The sequence below is a fragment of the Crocodylus siamensis genome, chromosome 1 (assembly GCF_052110815.1).
Source record: "Crocodylus siamensis isolate JL-2025a chromosome 1, ASM5211081v1, whole genome shotgun sequence".
Taxonomy (NCBI): Eukaryota; Metazoa; Chordata; order Crocodylia; family Crocodylidae; genus Crocodylus; species Crocodylus siamensis.
In genome coordinates, this window is record NC_143395.1 from 162,320,758 (window position 1) to 162,343,641 (window position 22,884).

General features: G+C 44.0%; 1 protein-coding gene across 1 annotated transcript in view; it reads left to right on the forward strand.

Annotated features, from left to right (window-relative positions):
• Nucleotides 1-22,275, forward strand: part of LCLAT1 (lysocardiolipin acyltransferase 1) — a 242,612-nt gene extending 220,337 nt beyond the window's left edge. Inside the window, exon 7 of the mRNA XM_090047279.1 lies at nucleotides 17,785-22,275. Coding sequence (XP_089903405.1) covers nucleotides 17,785-18,287 — 503 coding nt within the window. The 3' untranslated portion in view covers nucleotides 18,288-22,275. The remainder of the gene's footprint in view (nucleotides 1-17,784) is intronic.
• The last annotated feature ends 609 nt before the right edge of the window (nucleotides 22,276-22,884 follow it).

Below are 22,884 nucleotides of genomic sequence, written 5' to 3' on the forward strand. Positions count from 1 at the left end.
ACTTCAGTTCCTGACTGTTCCTCCTTATATGAAACATTACCTTCTGCAATACTGTGGAACACTATAGCAGCATGTCTTAGATAGGGACATATTGTCATCACTAATAAGACAGTTTAATGTCACTATGAAAAGACTGAGCTTGCAAAACTACATCATGTACATGTATGTTGAATGAATATGTAGCCCTATGGGAGGCTGAGAGCAAATGCACATTACAGAAGGGAAACAGGCCAAGTATTTTCATTATTTAGGTTTGACAAACACAGTTTAAGAATGATGGAATTAAGAGCAATGAGTCAGTTATGCCCGGTCACCCTTAGCAACTGAAAATAACTTGTATTCAAATCCTTGTACTCTTTTTTTCTCCCCCCATCATCCTACCCCTTACTCCACATGTTGTGCGTTTTATTTATAGTTCATAATTCACAGAATAACACTTCAGAGACTGGGAGAGAGGGTGAGCACTGCTCTGAAGACTGAACTACAGCTGCAAGGTTGGCACACTCAAATGTGCCTAGGCCTGTGCGAGTCAGCAGCTATTCAATCCAGCTTTGGGTCCAGCCACTTCGGATGCCAGGGATCCAGTTCAGAGCTCCAGGTCGGTTTCTTCGGAGCCACCTCAGAGATCCAGCCATAGGGTATAATGGGGAATCGATGAAATATCTGTAACTTTGTTTTTTTCTGTCTGATTTGGATGAAACATGCAGGGGTGGTAGCCTCTCCTGAGGCCACAAAGCCAGTTTTCAAGATGATTGGTCCAGGGGTTTGGGGGGAACTGCACCCCACATTTTTTAAAGCTAAACTCATGTCACGTGTATGTATTAAGCCACAGTGGGGTCAAAACTGCAGGGGTGGTGGCCCCTGATGAGGCCACAAAGCCTGCCAAGTTTCAAGAAGATAGGTACAAGGGTTTGGGGGAAACTGCACCTCAAGCTGTGGACAAGCAAACCTCGTGACATGGGTGGCACTGTGTGTGTTAAGGTGCAGCTGGATGAAAGCTGCAGGAATGGTATCCCCTGCTGCAGCCACAAAGCTTACCAGCTGTTGAGGAGATAGGTGCAGGGATTCTGGCTTCTGGGGCCCTGCACCTCTCTAGCTGCTGACAGGCAAAACTCGTGACATGGGTGATTGTGTAACTGTGTCTGTCTTGGGGCACAGGGCAGGGTGGGGGGGATGACTACTGCAGGCCTGGCTGCTAAGCTACTGTTTGTTACCAGTTACTAATCAATCATGATTCACTCAGGGACCAGCTCAATACACAGTTCTAGCTACTACATAACGAGTTAATGAGTAAGGATTAACACCTATGAAACCACAGGCTAAGGAGAGGAAATGATCAATACAGACAATCAACTGCCCCCAGACAGACACCAACAGTTGCACAAGAACCCATGTCACGAGTTTTGTTTGTCAGCAGCTAGGGGTGTAGGGCCCCAGAACCCCCCTGCACCTATCTCCTTGACAGCTGGCAGGCTTCGTGGCCTCAGCAGGGGCCACCATCCCTGTAGTTTTCAGCCCACTGCACCTTAACATACACAGGGTTATCTATGTCATGAGTTCTGCCTCTTAGCAGCTTGAGGTACAGTTCCCCCCAAACCCCTGTGCTGATCTTCTTGAAACTTGTCAGGCTTTGTGGCCTTACCAGGGGCTACCACCCCTGCAGCTCTCACCCCCTGTGGCATAACACATACATGTGACATAGGTTTTGCTTTGATGAATTTGGGGTGCAGTTCCCCCTGAACTCCTGCACCAATCGTCTTGAAACTTGGCAGGCTTCATGCTTTCAAATAAATTCCATTTAGTTTCCTGGCCCACCTTTCTTGTTTATTCTACAAATGGTAGGTGAAAGCAAGACAAACAGTCTCTGCAAGTAATAAAAGCCAAATTCACCATGTTTCTTTTTAACTCAGAAGTGTACTGGGGGATTCTACTCTTGCCAGTGGCAGAGGCAGGATACTGAGCTAGCTGGACCATTGGATTGACCCAATATGGCACCTGCTGTTCTTATGAGTATCTAACACAGCAACATTGCAAACAAAGGATAGTTTGATTAGTGGGATATCAAGACCATTAAAAAGAGATTCATTAGCACCTACTGAATAAAGGTCAATTAGCAGGAATTAGGAAGACTATAATGAGCCATGAAGTCAATTGATTCCCTCAGTACTGCCTGAATAGAAATGTCACTCTTGCCTCTGGGCAGTTGGCTTTAAACTTTGGCGCAGGAACCAAAGTAGGGTACAAGTGCACCAGTGCACCCCTTCCCTGGATCCACCTCTGAGTGTGCCCCATGGTGTGGTAGGACATTCAGAATTTCAGCTCTAGTGCACCAGAAGCAGCTCTGGAGTCCTTTGGGACACAAATAGTTCCAGAGCAGATCCAGAAACATTTCCAGCACACTCAGCTCTGCATTCAGGATACACCATTCCCACACATCCCTTTGGATTTGCCCCTGATAGAGGGAGAAGACAGAAAAAAGCAGTAACAGTCTTACAGCATCTCTGTGCTTCTGTTCTGGGGAGAAAATCATTCTCCCTGTTTAAGACACGTACCCCAGTTTTGCAAGGCTAATTTTTTGGGGGAAAGTGTGGTATGGTATTTTAAAGCAAATTAATCCAAGCTCTTCAACATGGGATATAGCACTAGACCAATTATATTTCCAATTTCCTATGTCCAGCCCTGCCACTGGCCTGCGTGGGTGATCTTGGTCAAGGCATATCACTTCTATCTGTCTGTTTTTCTCCCTGAATGGGTACTGGTAATGGTATCTTTCGTAAAATGTTATGAGAGCTAAAGATGAAAAGTGGCCTATAAGAGGTAAGTAATAAATGGCTCAAAACTAGTTAACCGATAAATCTCAGAAGGAATTGTAAACAGGGAATTAACGTCCTGTGATAGTGTTTCTGGTGGAATCCCGCAGAGAACTGTTCTCATCCTAATGCTTTTATATATCTTTTGTAAGTGATCTGGCAGAAAAATTTAAATAATTTCTAGTAAAGTTTTCAGGTGTTACAGAAAGTGGTGGAGTTGAAAATAACAATGTAATAGAGGTAAATGTGGGGCATTTGGTGAAGTGGTCTCATGTGAAAAAGTGCATTTTAACACAGCCAAATGAAAGATTCAGGTACCTAAGAACCAAGGGCAAGTGTAGATGAAACGGGGACCCTCAACTGAAGCAGTGGGTTTTTAAAAACACTGCTTCAATTTAGAGCTGATTAAACCTCCATGTTGTGCATACACCTGACTTACCTGCCTCTCCAGCAGGGAGGAAAGGGCAAGCTGCCGGCAGGCAGAGCACTTCCTGGGCTGCGGGGGAGGGGGTGGTGCTTCCCTCCGGGGCAGCGGTGACCCCCAGCCAGGCAGCCCCCACCAGCAGGCACCTGGCTTGGGCAGTCCTGGGGGGCGCCGCAGATGCAGAGGGAAGCACTGGGCCCCCACGCAACTCAGGCAGGCTCCAGGAGAGGGAAAAGAAAAAGATCAGGCTCACCACTTTTCTTGGGCGGAGCTGCTTTTCCGGGCTGCTGCCAGGCTGCCTGCACAAGCTTCCTGCAGAGCCATGGAGCTGCCCTGAGCCCAGTGCTTCACTCTACAGCTGTAGGGCAGCAAACTAAAAGTTCTTGGAGGAGTTTTAGTTTGCTGCACCCCAAGTCATTTAAGGCACAATACGCTGCCGAATTTCCTACAACAGCTGGAATTAATGTGCAATACGCTGCCTCAGCATGCAAACACCGATGCCATTAAATGGTGCAAAAGCATTTAGCCCACTTTAAAGTGTCATGCACACATGCCCCTTGTCTTGTCTGTGCACGGCCCAAGAATAGAATTCATGCTCAAAACATACTAGACAGCATCCTGCAGTGTGGTGATGCTGAAAAGTCATTTGATGTAGCAGTTAACTAGTAAAACATGAGCTCCAAATGTGCAGCTATGGGTAGGAAGATGAAGACAGTCTTGACAAGCCTTGGCAAAGGAATAACAAAAGTAGGAAGGCCTTGCTGATGTCTGCGGCTTTATTAAAAACTTTAAGTGGCTTGATGTCCAGCTTGGTGCTCACATATCAAAAAGTGTGCTGAAATACTGGAAAGCATTCAGAAGAGATCTATAAGACTAAGCTATAAAAATCATGCCGCATACTGAGTGGCATAAGCTTTTAATTTGTTCAATTTATTCAAGAGAAAAACTTAAAGTGAGTTGATCACAGTCTTGAAGCACTTCCATGGGGAAGAAATTTAACTCTAAATAGCCCTTTTAGTTTAGCAGACAAGGTCATAATGAAGTCCAGTGTCTGAAAGAAAAAAAAATGTTGCACGTTGAAACAGTTTATGTAGAGATATGGCAGATTTTTCATCTCTGAAAGTCCACATAACAAAATTGTGGGCTTTCTTAAAACATGTTATAATTCAAAACAAAGTTACAGCCGTGTTGCAAAAATTACAGGAAAAGAGTCTATGGCCTATTGTATTCGGAAGGTCAGATATAGGTAACGATTCTAGTCTGTTCTTGCTTTAAAATCCATTAAGTAAATGGGTTTACAACAGACTTCACATTTAAAGCAGAATTTCCTCTCTTTTTTTCCTGGCTGGTTTCAAACCAAGATACTGTTTTGGGTGTTACTAAATCTAGCATCAGACTAAAAGCCTGTATGTCATTAAATTTGTCTAACATGAATAGTAAGTATAAATCATATAGAAAAAAAAGCCAGACATTTCCATACATAACACTTCAAGAGAAAAAGTCTCATTTTCTTTGAACTCTTCAAGTCAGCAGGTGGAAATATTTTGAGAGTCCATTATATTGCAGTACCTGTGCAAACTTGAGTAGGTTAGCTTGATATCTCTGGATTCAAAGCTTGTTACGTGGACTAAATCAAGACTGACATTAACATTTTGTGTTTCTGGCTTGCTTATTTGATTGGTATATTTAGGGGGGGGAAAAAGAATCCCCAATCACTATTAAATGGTTTAGCTTTATCCCAGAGAAACGCCTGAAGTTTTGGATCTAGTGGGGGTTATAAATCCTCAAGGTTACTTCCTGTAGCTAGCATATTTCCAAAGAAAACTGACTTTTTCAGCAGCCAAGACTAATACTTTCCAGTAAACAGTTTTAGATAACAAATACCCAATGGTGTTATCTGTGGGTGAGAGTTAATACACAGGGATCAACTCAGTGGGCAGTAATCAAATCAAGTCAGTGACATAAAGTGTAACAAGAAAACAATCTGTGTATCTACATTAGTAGTATGAAGAAGTCCAAGGAAAGAGGCTGCTTCTCAGTGGGGAGAGAAAGCTAATAATAGACGATACCAAGAAAGCTCAGGTATGTAATGCCTTTTTGTCTTCAGTCTTCACTAAAAAGGTTAACTTTGATCAAATGACTAGTGGAATTGGCATTAGCAACAAAAGTTAGATGTGGTTAAGTCAGCTGACCTGACTGAGTTCACCCTAGTGTACATAAGGAGCTGGCTGCAACAATCTCTGAACCATTAGGAACAATCTTTGATTAATTCTCTTTCCTCACAGAGGAAAAACAAGAATGGAGACTTTTGCAAAACAGCAAACATTGTGCTGATTTTTTTTTTTGAAAGGAGGGAAAAGGAGCACCCAGGGAATTATAAACAAGTCAGCCTAACTTTCATTCCTGGAAATATGCTGAAACTATCAGGTAATCTGTTTGAGAGTACCTAGAAGATGAGAAAAGTAACAGCCAACATGGGTTTGTCACATAAACCTCCTTCTGGGAGAGAGTAACAGGTCTTGGGTTCTGAGAAATTGGAGAATTAGTCTGCATAAATAGGGGAATAACTGGCTAGGCAGCATTTCTGCTGACAAGCATCTGGGGCACAAATAGAAAATGAGGTAGCACTGTCAAATTGTTGTGCACACAGGCACGCAAATACTGTATGGGTACATATACACAAGTGTTGTATGAAGACACAAAGTAATCTTTCCACTCTGCTCAAAGCTAACAATGTGTCACATGTAATACCGTGTCCTGTTTTGGGTATTATTGTTTCATAGTTTCATAGTTGGTAGGGTCGGAAGGGACCTGAGCAATTCATAGAGTCCGACCCCCTGCCATGCAGGAAAGAGTACTGGGCTCAAACGACCCTGGCAAGGTGATTGTCTAGCCTTGTCTTAAAGACCCCCAGGGTAGGAGCCAGAACCACTTCGCTTGGAAGTTGGTTCCAGATCCTAGCCGTTCTGATCGTGAAGTAGCGCCTCCTGATATCAAGCCTAAATCTACCTTCTGCCAGCGTGTGACCATTATTTCTAGTCACTCCTGGTAGTGCTCGGGGGAACAGGGACTGCCCCAATGCCTGCTGGTCCCCTCTGACTAGTTTGTAACAGGCCACTAGATCCCCCTCAGCCTTCTCTTGTGGAGGCTGAACAGGTTCAGGTCCCGCAGCCTCTCTTCGTAGGGCCTGCCCCGCTGCCCCCGATCATGCGAGTGGCCCTCCTCTGGGCCCTCTCCATGTTGTCCACATCCCTCCTGAAGTGTGGTGCCCAGAACTGGATGCAGTACTCCAGCTGCGGCCTGACCAGTGCCGCATAGAGGGGGAGGATCACCTCCTTGGACCGGCTTGAGATGCATCTGTGGATGCATGACAAGGTGCAGCTGGCCTTCCTGACTGCATCCCCACACTGCCGGCCCATGTTCACCTTGGCATCAGTGATGACTCCAAGATCCTTTTCTGCCTCTGCACTGCCGAGAAGGGAGTCCCCCAGCCTGTAGGTATGGTGCCGGTTCTTCCTCCCCAGGTGCATCACCTTGCACTTGTCAGTGTTGAATCCCATCCTATTCTCATCTGCCCACCCCTGTAACCTGTCTAGGTCCGATTGCAGCCTTCCCCCCACATGTTAGTGTCTTCTGTGAATTTGAAACAGGGTGCTTTTTACCCCCTCGTCCAAGTCACTGATGAAGATGTTGAACAGTGCAGGCCCGAGGACCGAGCTCTGGGGGACCCCACTGCCCGCATCCCTCCAGGTCGAAAGTGACCCATCCCCCGCCACTCTCTGGGTGCGGCCCTCCAGCCAGTTGGCGACCCGTTTGACTGTGTAGGTGTCAATGCCACAGTCCCCTAGTTTTTCAATGAGAACAGGGTGAGAGACAGTGTCGAAGGCCTTCTGAAAGTCCAGAAAGACTACGTCCACTGCTACTCCTGCATCTAAGGATTTTGTGACCCGGTCACAGAAGGCCGCCAGGTTGGTCTGACAGGACCTGCCTCTAATGAACCCATGTTGGTTGCCCCTAAGCATAATCTCCCCTGCTGGCCCCTCAGGGACATGCACCAAGATAACTCTCTCAAAACGCTTACCTAGGATTGAGGTAAGACTATCTGGCCTATAGTTTCCTGGGTCCTCCTTCCTCCCTTTTTTGAAGATGGGAACCACATTGGCCTTCTTCCAGTCCTCTGGCACCACACCAGAGCACCACGAGTGCTCGTACAGTTGTGCCGGGGGTCCCGCAATGACCTCAGCTAATTCCCTCAGCACTCTGGGGTGGAGATCATCTGCACCAGCTGATTTAAATACATCCAGGCCCTCCAGAAGTTCCCTGACTAGATCCTCCCTGACCCATGGCCTAGGTGCGCCTCCCTTGGGGCCTGAGGGGGGCCCAGTGAGGGAGGGGTGACCAGGTCCCTGCTCAGGAAAATGGAGGCAAATAAATTGTTAAATAGGCTAGCTTTGTCGTCTGGTGTGATGACCAGATTTCCTAGCATGTCTTGCAGAGGTCCCACGTTTTACCCGGTACCTTCTTTTTACCCCCTATGTATTTAAAAAAGGACTTCTTGTCGTCCTTGATCTGGGTAGCTAGTCCCAGTTCCATCTCCGCCTTGGCCTTCCTAACCGCCCCTCACCAGGTTATCGCCTGTGGCCAGGACCAGGTCCAACAAGACATCTCCCCCGGTGGGGCTGTGCACTTCCTGGGTTAGATGAAGGTCCTGTATCTTGGCTAGGAACCTACGTGAGCGGTCAGACCTGGCTGATTGCTCATCCCAGCAGATGTCTGAAAAGTTCAGGTCACCCATGATGACCACATCCTTTGACCTAACTACCTCCATGAGCTGACTTAAGAATTCCCAGTCTAGCTCTTCCCCTTGGTTGGGTGGTCTGTAGTAGATCCCCACCGTTAAGTCCCTTTCCTCTTGACTTTCTTGTATTCTAACCCAGAGCACTTCACTGTGCCCCTCCTCTGACCCCATGCCACTCATTGAGGATGTGTATTCCTCCTTGACATAGACAGCCACACACCCGCCTTTCCTCCCTGTCCTGTCCCTCCTGTACAGCCTATAGCCCTTGATATTCACCGCCCACCACCGCCCACCATGTTTCTGTGAGCCCCGCTATGTCTGGGTTGGTGTCAGCTAGCAGGAGGGTAAGTTCTTCCTGCTTGTTCCCCATACTATGAGCATTTGTGTAGAGGCATGTGAGGCCTCCTGAAGAGGTGTGCACTGGCCCCTTACTCTCAGTACTGCCCTTGCCCCTGTTGCTTAGCTGGGTATTTGTACTGCTCGTCATCGGTCTAGGCTGGGCTGAGTACTTTGTCTTTGATAGATTTCCAGTGTGCATTCATTCTGGTGTGCAGTTGTTGTTTGGTCTCTCCTATGTATTTTCCATCTGGGCATTTGGTACATTGAATGAGTCGCATTACATTTCTGGAGGTGCAGCTGTAAGATCCAGGAATGCTGATGGCTCTGTTGTAGTAATTGTGGGGGTGGTGATGTGCTGGCAGGTTTTGCATTTCTTGTCCTGGCATGGTCTGGATCCTTTTGGTGTGTTCTGGGCCTGAAGAAGTTTGCTTTGGGTGATGAGGTTAGCGAGGTTCAGTGCTTGTTTGAAGGCTAGGATGGGTGGCTCTGGGAACATCTCTGTAAGAATTGGGTCTCTTTCTAGTATGGGTTGCAATTGTTTGAGGATTTTCCATATGGGTTCGAGCGAGGGGTGATATGTCATAACCAGCCGTGTGCGATTTGTGGGGGGGGGTTCTTCTGTACTGCAGCAGTTCTTCCCGTGGTATCCGGGCAGCTCTTTCAAAAATGTGATCTATCTCTCTGGAGGAGTGTCCTTGTTAGGTGAAAGCCTTTTTAAGATTGGTGAGGTCGCAATCCCAGATGTTCTTCTCAGTGCAAATTAGCTGGTGACTGAGGGCTTGGCTGTATATCACAGCTTTTTTGGTGTGTTTAGGGTGATTACTGGTTCTGTGCAGATACATATGTTGGTCTGTGGGTTTCTTGTATAACATGGTCTGTATTTTATTATTCTGGATACCGATTGTGTCTAAAGAGGAGATTTTGTGTTGGAGCATTCAAGAGATAGTCGGATGGAGGGATGATGATTGTTGAATTTCTGATGGAACTCAATCAGAGATTGCAGTTTTTCAGTCCAAATGATGAAGATGTCATCAATATATCTTAAGTATAGCAAGGGTTTGATGGTGCAGTCCTTTTTATTAGTATTCTTAGTATTTTATTAACTCACAATTAAATGTCATTTCAGTGTGCCTGAGATAGGTTTGCTTTGAGTCAAGTAAAAAAGCTTCTTACAAGAAAGATTCTAATAACGCATCTGAGCTAACAAACAAATACAATGAACTTTTCTCCTAAAAAAAATTTTAAATGAAGAAAGTCTCACTGCTGATGCTATTCCTTTTGTCGCAAACCCAGTCAGAATTACTTGTGCTAGCTTTTGCCACTTATGACTGCAGTGCCCAAAGCAAACAACTTAGTGTTGTAGTTACTTAAAAAGAAACATCCTACATTGTTCAATCCCAAAGTATGAGCAAGTTTAAGTGGAGCATGAGTATATCTCTCAGGAAGTATTAAAGCCAAAGCATCCCACAGTAATACTTTCAGGATTTTTTCCAGATTAGTAGTTACTAAGTAGGTGAAGATTAAGATACACATTACCTAACCACTTTGCCTCTATTGGTTGCATGGGATCCAGCTTTCTGAGTCAGTTAGCAGCACTGTGATGCAGCTCCTGTTTACTGCAGTGCTTATGTACTATTTGGCACACAGTTTCACCATTACGTGTTAAATAGACTTGTTCCCGTCCCTTTTTTAAAGGACTGTGGAGAATTTGAAAAATTGTAGAACTGATGGTTGTGTTTTAGACAAGCGAAATGTATGCCTGTCACCTTTTACCTTCACCGTCTTGGTTATGCTCATTTAGGCAATTATTAAACTTGGATGCTGAAGGTGAAATGTCGGTGAGGAGCTAACTTTGTGGATTCAGTGGAGCACTGTTTGATTTCTTCTCTCCTCCCAAAATAGCAGGTGTATTTGCACAAATGAGAAGCATCCCTGAAAGTTAGTACATCCCTGTTCATTCAAGTCTTTCTCATTAAGCACAGGCTACTTGTCTGAGCTACAAACAATTACTGCTTTCTATTACTGGCTCATTAAGAGCAGCTAATGGTAGTTAGAGCAATGTGACTCTAAATACAGATTATGGGTTCCACTTGAAATGTGCAGAACAAGGTATTTGTAAGCAGGGTTTTAAATTCAGTAAGGAGAAAGTGCTGCCTGCTTCCTAGCTTAACCTAGTTACATGCCCATTGGTAACGGTAAGCTCCAGTTTGACGCAGTTCCCATCCGCAACATTCTGCTAATGCACCACTTGCCAAATCTACTACCGGGCCACTCTTTAACAGAAACATGGGTCATATTCTAGAGAGAGCTCATAAGAGGTAAAATGTATTAGTAAAGCTAAGTCCAGCAATCTAAACTTTCTGCACAGCATGGTATTCTCATACTTCACCCTTCCTTCTCCTCCTCATCTTCCTGTGGCATCCTTTCTTATTTAGAAATAACTTGCTAAGCAAGACATTCACTGCCACCTTCCTCCACTATCTCCTCTTCTCTAGTTGGTTGCATTCATGAGTCATTCTCTCATTTTCCCCTTCTAATCCCTTCTTAGCTGCTTCTAACATACAGCATGACCAGTTTTTTCTCTTCCCAGTCCCTCCATTTCTGGCTGCCCTGCAGTTCTCCCATAACGCATCATTCCCTGTGACATGTCCCTTGCCTGCCTTTTGTTGGCCAACCCTGAAATTATACTTGCCCTGTACCAGGTGCTGTTTCTTTGTTTTTGCAGTACCCAGTAAATGAGCCTGCACTGGAAGAGAGAGGCAGCCATAAGGGCATGGCTGCTGAGAAAGTGACCCAGACTGTAATTAAAGACATCCCACCTTTCCTAAGGAATTTTTGAGTTTCTGGGATTTACATACCTGTTGCAGTGATTTTTTTTACATCAGATTCGTTTGTATGGTGCTGTGTGGTTGCAGTGTGGCCTTATTCATATTAATAAATGGCATTGACAGATTAATGGAGAACATTCTCAAACTTTTTTTTTGAGCTGTTGAGGTATGCAGTGTGGATCCAGCAGCTTACTGCAGGTAATAATAGCAGAGGCCATGCTCCTTTCAACAGTTATTAAAGAAGGGCTGAAGTTTGTCATCTCTGTTTGTGAACTCTGCCAGGGAATTAAAAGCTTTGGGATGCCATTTGTGTTTTGTTCTTAAATATTCATGACCAAGACAACTGACGTGTTTAAAGAGCCCTGTGTATTAACTCTTGTATTTCTGTATTTTATGTTTCTCTGGCTTTAGGACTGCTGAATTTGCCTTTGAAGTACCTATGTCATTTAATCTTTATCAAAAATATTTATTTTCTGTTTATCATCATATTATGGTGGTTTAATGAGCAAAACATAGGACTGGGAATTAGGAGTCCTCACTCACTGCTAGTCTAAGCCAGTTGCCTCAGTTTTCCCATTTGTAACAAGGAATCAATAAAGCTTTGTCTAGCTACTGTGGAAAGGTTTTTGAGCTCTGTCCTAGAATTAATTTACAGTCAAAATGTAATAGTCACCTTGCAGTGCAGAGAGAACCTGGTCTCTGTTCTGATGGGGTCTGTCTGATTTCAGGCATGATGTAGTTGAGTGGGTGAGAGGATGCTAACAAAATACGAGTTTTAATAAGATGAACAGAATGGGCATTGTTAAAATTACTTAATTTCCCCATCAAAACCTAATACACAGCACTGTATAATAAATATGTTATTTTAAAATTGAAATGTAGTGATGGAAGTGTTGAATGTTATTCATTGCTTATGTGCAATGTCTTGATTTTAAGAAAAATCTGAACCCCTCCTTTCCCCCCGCAGGAGGGGTGATAATAGCAAGCTAATTCAGCTGTATCTAGCCAGAAATGATGGAGAGAAGGCCAGAGAGCTGTTGTATAGTACTATTTAGCATTTTTTGTCAAGGGCATTTTTATGCAAAGGGTGCTGCTGGATCCATTGCTAAGATGGCTTATCTTTAGCAACAACCTAAAGGGAATTTTTATGTAATGCTCTCACTTGGTCTGACCCACCTTTCTTCACTCTTGTAAGCTTACAGTGGTCTTTAGAACAGGAGCCCTGTGGACAGGAAAAAATGAACAGGATAATTTTTTTGCACTTCACGTGTAGAAGGAAGAACTTAGGAAGTCCACATCTCACTAAGGCATGTATCTAGTAGGCTTACCTAGGAACACTTGGGTAGCTGCCCAGTACAAGCCATGACGACTTCTAGGGCAGAGCTGCAACACGGGGACAAGAAGTGTTTCACAGATTTCGTAGACATTAGGGCTGGAAGGTACCTCGGAAGATCATCGAGTCCAGCCCCCCATCCAAAGGGCAGAAAGTCATCTGAGGTCATAGGATCCCAGCAAGATAAGCATCCAATTTGCTCTTGAAGGTGTTCAATGTAGGTGCTTGAACTACCTCCGATGGCAGGCTGTTCCAAACCTTGGGGGCTCAGACAGTAAAGAAATTCTTCCTTGTGTCCAGCCTGAAACAGTTTCGCAGTAGTTTATGACCGTTCGACCTCATCATCCCTTGGGGCGCTCTGGTGAACAAACATCCCCCAGATACCGGTGGTCATCCTGATAAACTTATAGGTGGCCATCAGATCACCCCTGAGCCTGCGCTTTTCCAGGCTAAAGAACCCCATAGCTCTCAGCCTGTCGTTGTAAGGTCTGTTTTCCTGACCTCTGATCATGCGTGTGGCTCTCCTCTGGACTCTCTCAAGCTTCTCCACATCCTTTTTGAATTGTGGAGCCCAAAACTGGATGCAGTACTCCAGCTGTGGCCTCACCAAGGCCGAGTACAAGAGAATGACGTCCCGGGATTTGCTTGAGAAACATCTATGGATGCAAGTCAGCGTTTTGGTCGCTTTACTAGCCACAGCATCGCATTAAAAGCTCACGTTCATCTTGTGGTCAATCATGAGCCCCAAGTCCCTTTCATCTGTAGTGCTAACCAGCAAAGCACTGCCGAGCCTATAAGGATGCTGCAGGTTTTTCTTCCCAAGGTGGAGTACCTTACATTTTTCCATGTTAAACACCATCAGGTTCTCATCTGCCCATTTGCTGAACCTGTCCAGGTCAGCCTGGATCACCCGCCTATCTTCTGGCGTGGATGCTTTGCCCCAAAGTTTGGTGTCATCAGTGAGCTTGGCCAGTCTGCTTCTGACTCCAATGTCCACATCATTAATGAAGATGTTGAACAATATGGGTCCAAGGACAGAGCCTTGGGGGACCCCACTGGTCACAGGACACCATGATGAGTGACTTCCATCAATCACCACCCTCTGGGTCCGACCATGGAGCCAATTTCCCAGCCAATGGATCGTGGTGGACCCCAGGCTACAGTTAGCCAGTTTTGCCATGAGGTGATCATGGGATACCAGACAAAGGCTTTTTTGAAGTCAGGATATATGACATCAATCTCTTCTCCCTTGTCCAGGTAATAGGTCACCTGGTCATAGAAGGAAATGAGATTGGTCAAGCAAGACCTACCCGCAACAAACCCGTGCTGGCTATCCCTTAGGATGTTGGCGTCGGCCAGTCCATTAAACTTTTCTAAGATCTTCCCCGGGATAGAAGTCAGGCTGATGGGCCTGTAGTTTGCTGGATCTACTTTCCTCCCTTTCTTGAAGATCAGCACCACATTGGCCTTCTTCCAGTCTTCGGGCACTACACCAAAGTGCCAGGAGTTCTCAAAGATCCATGCCAGGGGCTGGGCTGTGACGCTCGCCAGCTCCTTGAGTACCCTGGAGTGTAGATTGTCAGGGCCGGATGACTTGAAGGTATCCAGCCTCTCAAGGTGTTCCTTCATGAGGTCAGCATTAATGGAGGGCAGGGGATCACCCGAACATCCCTGTCCCGTAGCAGGCATGGGCATCCTATGGGACTTATGAAAGACCAACGCCAAGTACCCATTTAATAGGTTGGCTTTTTCCTGGGCATCAGTTGTCAGTTGCCCCATCTGGTTCAGCAGGAGTCCAATGTTGCCCTTGCTTTTTCTCCAGCTCCCCAGATATCTGAAAAAGGACTTTTTATTGTCCTTGATACTCAAAGCTAGTTGGAGTTCAGTTGCAGCCTTGGTCATCCACGCACGAGAGGAAGCTTTGCAACCACTCGGATTTTGCGAGTGATCCTCCCACGAGATGTCTGGGTAATTGAAGTCACCCATGACAACCATCGTCCTGGAGCATGCGGCTTCAGCCAGTTCCCGGGTGAACTCCTGGTCAAGCTCTTGACTTTGGGTGGGAGGTCTGTAGTAGACTCCCACCGTTGTGTCCCCTGTGCCATGTCCCCCACGGATTTTAACCCAGAGGGTCTCCAGTCGTCCACCCTGGTTGCCAACATCAGCTTGCAGGGATGCGTAGCTTTCCTTAACATAGAGAGCTACACCCCCTCCCCTTTTGTCAACACAATCCCTCCTGTACAGGGTATAGCCCTCTATACCCATGGTCCAGTCATGGGTGAAGTCCCACCAGGTCTCTGTTATGCCTATGACATCATAATTATTTGCACTGAGCAGGAGGACGAGCTCCTCCTGCTTATTCCCCAAGCTCCTGGCATTTGTGTACAGGCAGGCAAGTGTCCCCTTGGGGGCTCTTGCCTTGCCCACAGATGGTGTCAGGGCTGGGGTCCCTTAAGTGCCTTGGCCTGCTGGCTTTGCAAGGGTTACTCAGCAGTGGCGGTAGTCCCCCTGCCCACCTGCGGGTTTAGTTTAAAGCCTGGTGGAGCAGGTCAGCCAGCCTGGCTGAGAAGAGCTTCCTCCCCAGGGGTGAGAGGTGGAGGCCGTCCCTTTCCAGCAGCTCGCTGCCTCTCTCGCCAAAGAGCGGGCTGTGGTCATGGAAGCCAAAGCCTTCCCGATGACACCAGCACCGCAGTCTTTGGTTAACTAGATGTTAGAAAGAGGCGGAGAAAAAAATCTGATTCTTCTGCAAGGGTGGAGACTTAAAAGGATGAAACTGGCCTGGCCACAGTTCATTCTTAAAGGCTGGGTTACTCTGATACACTCTACTTGTGGCTCTCTTAAAAGGAATTTTGAAAGCTTCTACTAGTATAGAATGCAGCAATTCCCCATCTCAATGGGATCTGACTCTACAGCTCTACAAAACCTGTTCAGCAAGCCCTTAGGAATCCTGTGCAATTCTTCAGTGATCTAAATAAGGGGTTGGCAACCTCTAGTTGCACTGGGACAATAGGTATCTGGCCTCACTACAGTGAGGGTCAGTGCAGGCACAAGAGAGCAGCAGGAGGGTGCTGTAGAGGGGATGGGGGACATGCCACAGCTATGTTGTGCCTGATCCTCTGTGCTGCCCCAGGCCAGGTGGAACTTTCCTGAGCCAGATCTGGCTCGCAGGCTGTATAAGTTGCCAACTCCTGGCCTAAGTTATATGTGGCACAGCACTTTATGGGAGAAAACTATAATATTGCACAGCGGTCAATTGCAGTCTAATCTGTATCTCACCAGCGTCTGTATCTGAGTAATTTATGGCAAGAGCCTCACAGACCCTCGCGGCACATGAACAAATTGGCCCAAATACATAACATTGCTCTAATGAGTGATTGAGCAACTGTTTAGTGTCCAGGGACAGAGCCATACAGTTTCTACAACCATTTCTAGTAATGTGCATTATTACTGTACGTGTCAATTGGAGCATGCCATCTTAAATGATAAAATTAAGAAACGCTGCCTACATCACAATATTGGCTGCTAGACATTCATGCAAACCATGCAGTAAACAGTGGCCAAAGGTTTTTCCAGCTGGCTACGCACCACCTCACAAGTTAACAGGGGAGGATTAAGGGTTACATGAGTGAGAGGGAACACTATTAAGCAGGGTTTAGAGGTAATTAATGCAGGAGGAAATTTGTTCCTAAGTGACTGCGTTCAGGAAGCCAAACTGATGCCAACAAGGGGCAAGGTGACAAGTACAGATTGAACTCTCAAAAGCAGAGTAAATATTAACCTCAGGGTTTTTGGAGTTGAACTTTGGCTATGTTACTTTGAACACTGGCTTTTAAAGTAACATTTCCCACTCCACTTATGTCATGTTTAGAGATGTGGGGCAGCGGTGCAGAGATGGGGATAATCTTGGGACCAGTAAATTGGTGTCTCCATGCAGTGATTTCACCTAAGAAATGAAATCCCTTTTGGTGGAAACTGCCTTCAGTTGCTTCACCCTATAGATAAGTTAAATCTATTTAGTCTTTAACTCACCCTTTTCTGCTTTGAGATGACCAACCAAATCAAAACAGCAACACAAAATTAATCATAGCATAGGGCTGGCAGATCATAACATTTAATGTTACATTGGTGTGCAATACAACTATTTTTAGATAATTTTTAAACTAGCAGAGTTAGCTTTATGAAATGTGAAAAGAATGTCATCTGGCCAGCCCTGGGAGAGGGGATGTTCAAAAGAATGCATCTTCCTGAAATTAATATTAATGCACAGACGCTATGATAAAACTTATTTTAGCAACATTTATGTTCTAACACGTAGATTGGCTCGGTCAGGCATAATGATAGAACAGCAGGGTACTTTTGTCAACACCCCTCTATAATGTCTAATCTAAAGTTGTTTTTAGATTAGATTGACAGGTTCAAATCATGTACTTAGCTGTACCCAAACATAACATTCTCCTTTTTTGCACATTGCTTCTAGTTCTCCAGACCTAGAATGTACTGAAGAACCATAAGCCTCATGCAAAGGCCACTAATGACTGGCATTTGAAACACCGAATAGTTCTATTTAAAGGGGAGTGTTAATTTGACCGCTCTGTTTCCCAACCTGGCTGATCTGTGAAGCTGTTCACCATCTTCTATCAGATGAAGACTTCCCTGATTTAGTTTTCTGGGGTTTTTGTCTCTTTTCTTTTTTTCCTAGCCCATCAATAAATTCCAATGCGTTTTTTTGATACATATCTGAATCAAATTTTAAACCAGATTTCTTTTTGTATGCCCATTACAGTCCATTTTGCAAAAAGTGCCATAGCTAGTAGGTGAAAGGGAACTGTAGTTTCCAATGCAGTAAGAAACAGTTTACAGAAGGATATGAAAATAAAGTGACCGGAACCTTATGTTTACTTGAAGCAAAGACCAGGCACACCTATACTAATCTCTTCTTGAAATGAAATTTAACATTATCCTTTTACCCATCCTGTTTGCAAATTCTGGATTAGTGTTTCTGTAAATGAATGTCATTTTGTCCTTTGGGGACTTAACTATAATCCAGATACAGAAAATGATTAGGAAATATTGACCTGCTGGCCTTTAAGCATTATATAAGTAGGATAGTCAGTATCTGCTATTAAACCTTTGTGAATTCAACTATGATTTTGACAGCTTTTAATTGTAGTCTTAAGCTAATCATTATTAATTGTCATGAAAACTGATTATCCTGTTGTCTGTATTTATCTTCTCCAAAATGTTTCTTCTAGGTAATAACCTTGATGCTATCCATGATATCACTGTGGCATACCCTCAAAACATTCCTCAAACGGAGAAGCACATTTTGAATGGAAACTTCCCAAAGGAGATTCATTTTCATGTCCGCAGATATCCAGTACACGCTGTGCCCACTTCCAGGGAAGAGCTTCAGGTCTGGTGCCAGAAGCGTTGGGAAGAGAAAGAGGAGAGACTCCGGCAGTTCTACGAAGGTGAAAAGTACTTTGATGCAACGGGGCGAAGCATAATTCCACCATGTAAATCTGAACTCAGGGTCCTAGTTGTTAAGTGCATTTCGCTCTTGTACTGGACAGTCTTCACACTTGCTATGTTTGTGCTGCTGTACTTGTACAGCTTTGTACGATGGTATCTTTTGATCATGATCATCATTTTTGCCATGCAACAGAAAATATTTGGAGGGCTAGAATTAATTGAGCTTGTGTGTCATCGATATGCTAATAAACGACAAAATTTGTATGGTGGGAAGACAGAATAGAAGATTGTTCAGCAGGGAGCAAAGGGAGATAACTGATGTTTTTGAGATGTGCCGCAGACTTTGTACAGGGACACATTTTTTGCATGATAACACTCAGTCTTTTCTTACTACCATTATTACTAAAGATATTTTGCACTTGTTCCATGGAAAAGAAAGAGAAATATTAGTTCTTGCTACCTGTGAAAATGATAGTTTTTATCTTTGAATGTAATATGAGTATTGCTCTTGCAAGCAGTTAGCAATTGCAGCATACTGTACTTACGAAATAACATGCTGGATTATTGAACAATCATTAAGAAATTAGTAAATGTGATGCACCCTGAACTTTTCAAATGTGCAAGTACACAATGTCCAGCTGAGAGAGACAGGTCTGTGACTCCTATACACTCACCTTGGCATAAAGTAATCACCAAATTTAAAATTCAGATCTCCTCTCCCTTCCTTCCCCAGTATTTCTAATATTTTTGTATTTGTTTTAAACTTCTTTCTCTCGGATTTTCCTGGCTGTTGACTGGCTGGCTCAGTGAATAAGAAATTAGATGGAAATTTTAACCTTAATGTCTTATGTTGTTGTATAGGCAGGGCCATCTGCTCCAATGCAACATGAGTCTTAACTGAATATTTCCAAGACCTATTCTGCCAGCTTTTTCCCCTCTACCCCAGCTCCCACCACCAACCGTCCCCCAACCCCCGCCTTGCTATTCAGCTATCAGTTACATAACACCCATATCCTATGGGAGACTTGCACCTACTACTTAGCTGCATTTGTTGCCCTAAAACAAAACCAACCAGTTGTTTGTTAGGTAGCTAGCAAGTATTGACTTCTTTCTGTAGAAGTAACTAATCTGAAAATATCCTTTATTTTAAAGAGACAGTGAAAAAATGTCTACTCCTTGAAGCTGCTTCTCTGTTTTTCAAAGTGCTTTCTGAGTCATTTAAAACTTCAGGATGCCTGTAGACATGCAGGGGCACTGCTCCAACATGCTATAATTACAGTGCGTTGGAACAGATTCAATAGAGTCTGCTGGAACGTGCCAGTTAGCACACTCCAACAGCCCTCGCATCTCTTGTATTCAGCATCCCCATACTTCAAAATGGCATTGGGGGCACTTTAACCAAATGTCGCCAAATAAGCTTTAGTTAAAGCACCCCCACCACCATTTTGGAGAGCAGGATGCCAAATACACAACAGAGCCACTCCAATTAAAGTGCTCTCCCTCCATCCCACCCCTGAAGCACCCGGTGTAAAGACACCATCAGTGTTTACAGTAGGAAAACTTTTTTTTTTTAATTTACAACTCAGACCTGCTAAAACTCAACCAGGGCCATGATTGGTTGTGCGCAGTTATGACAAAATAAATATTTGAACCTATCACAACACAGGAAACATGATTTCCCTACACAAAGACTAGTATGCTCCTTGGCTTTCTTTTTTCTCAGAGGCCAGTCCTTTGTTGGAGTCCTGCATTGAAAAGCATGTCCCTCATATAAAATTGGTGAAAAGCCAGATAAACCAATGGTATATTGATCTTTTCAAACCTTTACAGACAAAGAACACTTTTTTTTCTGATGTTACACAGTCCTCATCATATAGTAGAAATTGATGTTCCAGATTATGGAGACTATAGAATGAACACCCTCAGCACTTAGCAAACGCCTCAGCTTGCCTTTGGCATTTAGCCTCAAAGATGGCCTACTGCACAGCCACAGACCATCCCTTAGTTCTTCTGCACGTCTGATTTGCTCCCCAAAAGGCTTTGGAAGGTACCCATGCTATGCTGGGGTGATCTAACTCCATATGATGAATTATATTACTGTGAAGTATAAATTTGCAGACTGAAGACTTTACTGTGTATTATTTTGCACCTCTAGAACACTGGGCTCAGCACTGCAGACAAATTGGTTCTCTTTTGAATGTGAGCATTAAGCACGGTTATCTGATGCTTTTGAATCTCAGGTCACTGTTGGATGAAATCACTGACCTATATTTAACTGCCCCTTACAAGGTGACAGCTGTTTTTTAATCCCTGCTCACAATGACTAATTAGTTATTATGCATAAGTACTTGAAGCCATCTGTTTTACTTCAGGAATTTTTTTAAACCTTTATTTCTTTAGTAAAATGGCATCTAATTTAGGCACAAGTCTCTTAACAAACTTCCTCACATTATATTTAGAGGTACATGCATAAATAGCTTGACAACTGATACTGCATTGTCACAAGTACAGCAGAAAAGGATGGTCTTTTTGCACTGGGGAGGCATTTTAAATGGCCTATGATATGAAGGCAGCTGTTCAAATTTACATAGCACATTTTCCATATGATAGCGTTCCTTCTTGCTTCAACTTCCGGCAATCCCAGCTGTCTCAGCTCCTGCAGTAAGACGGAAACAAACCTCGTTTGTGTCTGCCTTTCAAAGGGGATCTGTTCAAGGCTTGGGTTCTACAGATGCCTGTAGTATCAAAGGCTAGCCTCCTCCAACAGCCCCAACCTAGATGCTGAGCAAATACTGCAGAGGTCAAGCCTTCACATCACCAACACGCACACCATCTGTGTTCCGTTCTGTCCTAAAGCAAACTATGGGGTCATAAAGTGTGTCAGGGATCAAAGCTGGAGACTTTGGTCATTTCTAAAGTGCAAATTTCTACTGTATTTTTTTTAAGTCTGTATTTTGTTGCTATGAGATCTCTAAATGGTTTTAGAACTGAACCTCAAACCAAGAGCTGACCTGTCAAGGGGAGCTTTCTATCTCAGTGAGGCCAAATTTCTTACATACCTTAATGTGGGAAACATCCAGCAAATTCGTAATTCACTCCTCTCGCATTCATAGAAATAAAAATATGTATATAGTCATCACTTTGTTGTCTTGTGAGCTATAAATGCTACATGTTAGGATAGCTTGCCCTAGCAATGAAGGGCAGCACAAGTGAAGTGAATAAAACCCTTTTCCTATAAGCAAAGCTAATATTATTGAGGCCGATGCACAAACATGGAGATCATCCAGAAATCCACCTCCATTTCCAGACTCCTTATAAACACAAGGGGGAAAAAATATTAACATTTGAATAAAGAAAAATAATCTTGGTGAAATTCAGGAGCTACATTGCTGAATAAAACTAGTTGGGAAGTGGGGAAAACTTCCCTTTTGGTTCTTATATTCACTTTCCCTTTTGGTTCTTATCCAACTAGCCCGAGCATTCAGGCCACTAGGAGGCTGTTTTGTTTTCATTCACCCTTGTTTAGTTGATTCAAACTACACATATTAAAAAGTGCCAGACTGCTCTGTTTTAACATCCTTTCCCTTTGAAATGTTTTCAGTGCTACTGAATTAGAAGGCTTTGGACCTCTGGAAATCAAGTACACTGATCTTTCATGGAAGCATATTGGCACCAGGAGACCTCTCACTTTCTTAGCATGAATCTGAGAGCTACCATTCTCTCTAGTCCTAGTGGCCATGCCCTGGTGCATTCTGCACTTGCACTATGGGGCCGATGTGTCTGTTAGATGTCACTTGTTTCTTGAGAAGGATGGCACACTCTTCTTGCCTTTAAGGGTACCATTCATTTTCCTTATTCAAATGTTTCCTGATCAGGATCATGGGTCTCTTTCTCTTTGCTCAGAAAAAGTTGAACTCATGCTTGGTCTCTACTTGTCATCAAAGTCATTTGAAATAACAGTGCATCAGACTGAAGCATTTTTCTTCGTTGTTTTGAATGTCAGTAATGTGGGAAGCAAATGCTGGTCTGTAAGATTGTTGTGTTGATCACACTAAATGTAGTCTCTAGTTCTGTGCATACTATCAATCTCAATTGTTAAAAAAATGGGTGTTTTTATAGCTTTGTTTTATAAATGCATTGTATGAAAACAGACACCAGGATCTGACAAATCCACAGAATAGCCTTAGTTTTCAAAGTCCACCGATGTGTTAGAATGTTTTATCCGCGTGTCACTTATTTACTCTACAGCAACAATAAATACTTCAAACATTTCCATGAGTTTCATTTCATTGGTTTCTTGAACATGAGACCAGTTCTACCATGTGAGAGCATTTCACATACAGCGACAAGGAACAAATTTTCTCTCCAGTTGTACAGCCTTTTACTTGCAGTCACTGTGCCTTAGTAAAGCATTGAGCTAAAGGAATATGGCTGTTGAGATATTATTATATTCCTGTTCAGGTAATAAGAACAGTATAAGCCACTTAAGATGCCTGAGGGTAACATAAGATGGGCAGCCATTTAAATCATGTAAATGGCTCTAACCCTTTGGCAAAACCCATTGATTTCAATATTAAAGGTACCGCTTCAGCTGAATTGCACATCGGGCTAATTTGTTCAGGAACTGTTCACTCAGCTGTTCTCACCTCATTAAGGCTCATTACCTTGTTACTCAAAATGCTTTATGCCCCCAATAGCAGCATTGGAAAGGATGGGGTCTAGTCAGTGTCCAGGCTGCTAAGCTGCAGCATAATACTTTACAGTAGTTGATATGACTTAGGAAGATTAACCAGCACCCCCTCACCCTCCACTGCCACCTGACAGTTTTTTGTGTGTCAAACAAGTCTGCTGTGTATCTTATATAGTGTAAAGCTAGAGAG